This window comes from Phoxinus phoxinus (genome assembly GCF_949152265.1).
Source record: "Phoxinus phoxinus genome assembly, chromosome: 3".
Classification (NCBI taxonomy): Eukaryota; Metazoa; Chordata; class Actinopteri; order Cypriniformes; family Leuciscidae; genus Phoxinus; species Phoxinus phoxinus.
In genome coordinates, this window is record NC_136878.1 from 46,406,023 (window position 1) to 46,411,666 (window position 5,644).

Here is a 5,644-nt window from a genome sequence, read left to right on the forward strand (position 1 = left end):
CATTTCCGAAGTACACGGCTGGAAGACCTGGCTCTCCTGAGCCGAGATTACATAGCCTACATTCCCATTGATGCACGGACACAGTCCTTGTGCCTGGCCTTCGTATAGAGAGAGAAGCTCCATACCTCATCAAAGTGAAATCCCAAGATGTCTTCAAAAGCAGCCCAGACTCTGCAGGCTGTGTGGGGAAAGGTCATGGATTCAAAAGCGCAGGATTGCTGCATGAGTTATGTTCGGCAAGACTGCTTTCATATCAAGAGCTAAATGTGATTCATTATGGAAGTGAATCAAAACTTCATTAAAAATGTGTCATTGTACTAATAGCACAGAGACTCATTTCAATACAAAATACTTGCAAGTTATTGTTAATTGAACATTCTCAGTGCACCTTTTTTTTTCTCCAATTGTAGACTTTCGATACGTCAAGATCAGACGTGTAGTGGTTTGGGGCATTGGAAACAAATGTTGTGTTACCTCATTACCATGCAACCACTGAATCCCATTAAAATTGGAGCTTTAAGCAATAGTTCGCCCATAATTAACTAGGTCACTTTCCTTTCAAACACTATATTTAGCCATGTCTATTAGATCAAATACTGGTTCTTGTGTGTCATTGATATCAAAGCCAGTGTGGCACATCTTGATGGGCCACGTGTTAATGTGTGTGAACAAGAATAAGAGTTAAAGCAGAAGGGAATTTACAATGAGCAAAAATCCAATCTATTCCTCACACAAAGCCATTGCTTCGGAAGACTTGGAGTACAGAATAAATCACATTTTCTGAGCTTGACAGCATCCAACCCCATTGCACAATGTAGACAATCTTGTGCATTCTTTATAAAAAAATAAAATGAAGTCCATGCCAATCGGTTTGTTTTTATTGTTTTGTGACTGAACACATGCCATTGGACAAAACCTAGAAAACATTTTCACATGAGTCAGAACGAGTCAGAATGTATAGTAAAAAAGGTATTGTAGGTGAAGAGAGTGTTTGTGAAAACGCAGAACGTCAATGCGATTTTTGACATTTTAAATGCTATTATTCAAACAATGTGAACGATATATTTCAGAAGAAAAAAAAAAGATAAATAGTTTTCTTGTGTGCCTTTGATATCAAAGCTAGTGTGGCACATCTTGATCGACCACGTGTTAATTTGTGTGAATATGAATGAAGAGTTACAGCAAATATTACATTTCAATCAATTCCTCACAAAGCCATTGCTTCAGAAGACTTGGAATACAGTATAAATCACATTTTTTGAACTTGACAGCATCCAACCCCATTTCACAATGTAGACAATCTTGTGCCTTCTTTAAAAAACAAATAAACTGAAGTCCATGCCAATCTGTTTGTTTTTATTGTTTTGTGACTGAACACATATGCCATCATATTCACATGAGTCAGAATGTATATATATATTTTTTAAAAAAGTATTGTAGGTGAAGAGAGTGTTTGTGAAAAAGCAGTTTTAGACATTTTAAATGCTATTATTCAAACAATGTGAACGATACATTTCAGGGAAATTAAATTATAAATAGTTTTCTTATTTTACCCACACTGATTATTTACCCACACCAGTCCAATCCAGTTCAACCTGACAGGATGTGTTTGACAAATGAAGAATAATTGATGCAGCCGTTGGCGTCCTCTTGTCCGGCCATCAGTCGGTCCACCTCATCCTCGGTCATCCGCTCGCCCAGCGTGGCCAGAACGTGCCGGAGCTCGGCCCCCATGATGGTCCCATTGCCCTCCTTGTCAAAAACTCTCAGTCCTTCCACAAAGTCCTCAAAGTTGCCCTGATCCTTCGAGCGGGAGATATGCTGCAGCATCGGCAAGAAGGTCTCAAAGTCCACCAGCTTGGCGTTCATTTCCTCCGGTCTGGGTTTTCCCAGGACCTTCAGCACATCTGCATTGGTTGGGTTCTGGCCCAAAGCTCGCATCACGTCCCCGCACTGGGCGTACGTAATCTTCATTTCTCCTTTCGGCGTGCGGTCGAACAGTTGAAACGCCTCTTTGAACTCTTCGATCTGGTCCGCGCTGAACTCCAGCGTGATGGACTTGGGATCAAATGGGGGTTCAACGGGAACTTCAGGCTCTGGCGGTGGAGCCGGTTTGGGGGTCGTTGGAGCCGGAGCGGCTTCTTTCTTGGGCTCAGCCTTCTTGGGTTCTGGCTTCTTGGGCTCGATTTTCTTGGGAGCCATGTTGCTGATGTGAGGAGTCTCCTGGATGAGCGGGGAGAGTCAGGAACAGCAGAATGGATGGCAGGGAGCAGCTCAGGGCAGATTGTCGGTTAAAGCTTTTATATCATTTGACCCCAGGGAGGAGAGATCAGTCTGACAAGCAGGTCCTATAACACACTATAAAAGGAAGAAATCCAAAATAGACCTGGGCGTCAACAATGAGCTATTGTTCCCAGCTGCCACTGGTAGTGACAGAGAGACTCCTTTCAAAGCCCTGGGTTTACACAGACTGAACAACTCATTCATTAGCAATGCTTGTATTAACAACCAACCATCCAAGCATTCTCAATACTGTTCTTCTGAAACATCGGATGTGTGTCAGAATATGTTCACATATTTAGATATTATCACTGTTGTTCTGTTCTCCTGCAATATAACGCTAGCTATAATTTATTTATCTATTTTTTTTTTTCATTTTTTTTTTTCATTTAGTATGTGTACCTACTACCAAACAAGTAATTTGTCATTTTAAATGTAAACGAACCCATTTAAACATATTGTTACCTGTGTCTTATTTAATACGAGGATCAATTCTAGGACAAATTTAACCACAGTTAGTATTTTAAGGGAGTGTGTGACAGCTGGACTTTAACAACAAGCTGTTTAAGGCCTGATATATAAGGAGGAATGCGTTTGGTTTGGCCATCTGAGTGTTTACAAGCAGCAAATGTCCTTACTAGTTTGGTTTGTAACACTGAATGTTCTCATCAATCAACTTACAGCTTACAGTAGTCAAATGTGACAATCAAGTCAATTACGTTAATGTTTATATATATATATATATATATATATATATCATATGGCTGATAATATAGTTCACATTTTTAGATGATCTATAACAATCAAGCAGTTAACATGAGTGTAATGTATGTATGCGAATAAAGTTGGTTATGTACAAATTTATACTATTGCAGAGCTCTATATCTAGTTTAAATGTTGTGTTAATATAAACAATCAAGCAGTTTTGCTATATATAGTCCGAATTGTGAGACTAAAAGTTCTCAATAAAAAAAAAGTTTTATTCTGTGGCGAAAACATTTCCACAGATTTCTCTTTGAGTTTATACCTATAAAACTAAAGGCACAGTTCAAGTAAGATACTGAGTCATACTAGAATCTGTAGTCAAGATCCACACTAACTCTAATGCCAATTTCACTTGAAAAGATTAGACAGTTTTGATTGGGAAGCGGGTAAAAAGACTGAAAAACTGACAAAAATTAAAGCTAAACTAAAACATATGTGACCCTGGATCACAAACCCAGTCACGAGTTGCACGGGTATATCTGTGGGAATAGCAACTATACATTGTACGGGTCAAAATTATCCATTTTACTTTTACTTCAAAAATTGTGAGGATATTAAGTAAAGATCATGTTCCATGAAGATATTTAGTAAATTTTCTACCGTAAATATATAAAACATGTATTTTTGTGAGTGAATGCAGCACAATCGTGAACATAAATGCACAACTTTAAAGGAGATTTTCTCAATGTTTAGATTTTTTTGCATCAGATTCCAGATTTTCAATAGTTGTATCTCAACCAAATATTGTCATATCCTACAAACCATACATTGGAAAGCTTATTTATTCATTTGATACTTTCATATGATGTATACATCTCAATTTCCAAATATTGACCCATGTGACTGGTTTTGTGGTCCAGGGTCACATATTATGTATATCCCTCTACTTGCGTATGACGTATGTATATATATATATCCAACTTTATATAGAACTGTGTGATTATTTAGTATACATTTTGTGACGATATAAATAATCACACAAATTTGCAATATATATACTGTGTGTTTGCAGGTGGAATTTGAATGATACTGACATTGCAACTGCAACTGAAGCAAACTTTGATATTATTATCAGGACATCCTGCATCTTTTTCACAGAAAGAACACGATTAAATTATGTTTACTTGATTACACGCATTTGTTGAGTAACACGGACAGTGTGTGACCCACCAGTGAGTTAAATCGCTCAACTCCAAGAGCTGTTCAGATGAGATCAGATCACGCTGCTTTCTGTCCGCTGAGCAAACACCGCAAGCAATCAAATACGTTTCAATATAAAACCATGACGGAGTGCAGAGGCCAGATGCATGTCTCAAAGCCGTGTCGAAATCAGATTCAGTGCTACAGATGTTTACGTATTCCTTGAAGGCACATTTCACTCAAAGCGGATGAATATGCCATCAAACACCATAGGATATGACAGTGTGAAAATCCTTCCAGTGCATTTTCTTAAGAAATATGAGCATATTTAGAAAGATGGAGTATCACATTTAAATGCCATATGTTCTATCATATGCATTACTGCAAAACTACATTAAAAGAGATTGCCTGAAAGAGCAGCGCTGCATATTAAAGGGATGGTTCATCCAAAAATATATTTTTCTGCTACACTGATATTCTTACCATGAAAAACAAAAGGTGACAAAAGTAAAGAAAAGCACTTATTAAAGTCTGTGTGACTCATGCACCTTATATATTTCATCCGTCATCTGTAAAAGAGCTGCATGAAACTTCTTCCTTTTATGTTCCATAAAAAAATGATGATAATAATAATAATAGCAATTCAAATGTGCGCATCTACCACAAACGCAAATCAGTTCTGACTGGATCACTTCCCCAATCGTCCCTCCCTAACATTTCCGTTTTTATTCGTTGACGAAAATATCAATACATTTAGTGGTCGTCATTTAAAACGGGTTTTTATGTAGTTATCGTCTCGTTTTCGTTTGTGAAAAAATGAAATTAACACTGTTTGCATTTTGGTGACATTTACCCTTAAAGTACGCAAAGGCGCGTAGTAACACAAGTGGCATTACGCATTCCTGATTTTTGTCACTCATGTGTACCTGCGTATACCAGTTATGTGCACCCCTGCTTATTAAAGTCTGTGCGACTCATGCACCTTATATACATCATCCGTCATCTGTAAAAGAGCTGCATGAAACTTCTTCCTTTTATGTTCCATAAAAAAATGATGATAATAATAAGAGCATCGTTGAGGTTGCAGCAACATGAAGATGAGTGTAAATAATGATAGAACTGCAATACTCTTTTAAGAGCATCCAGCACCTGTTCATCTGTACCTAGCAATCTATATTCTTCTCAACAAAGTCACCTCTAATATCAGATAATGCCGGCACACAGTTGCTTTCATCAAAATGCAAAACCGCATTCAGATGTACATCAACGACAACAGCGAGAGTGCTGATAGCGGCCAAATGTGTGTTATGTAACCGGGTAGACTTTCCCCTGTGCTCTTCAACTTTTAAAGGCTTCATAAATATTTATTTGCTGATGAGGGAACTGCACTTCTTTGTTCACATGGAAATGATTCAGTGTGCCTCTCGAATGAGATGGCAAAGCTTGATGGAAATGCATG

At 38.0% G+C, this 5,644-nt stretch overlaps 1 protein-coding gene across 1 annotated transcript; it reads right to left on the minus strand.

The window, feature by feature from the left end:
* Nucleotides 1–867: 867 nt before the first annotated feature.
* On the minus strand, nucleotides 868–2,288 carry LOC306995576 (myosin light polypeptide 6). Its single transcript, XM_079607326.1, has one exon. It carries the CDS (start codon nucleotides 2,200–2,202, stop codon nucleotides 1,591–1,593), a length of 612 nt encoding a protein of 203 aa, XP_079463452.1. The 5' UTR covers nucleotides 2,203–2,288; the 3' UTR covers nucleotides 868–1,590.
* Nucleotides 2,289–5,644: the final 3,356 nt, after the last annotated feature.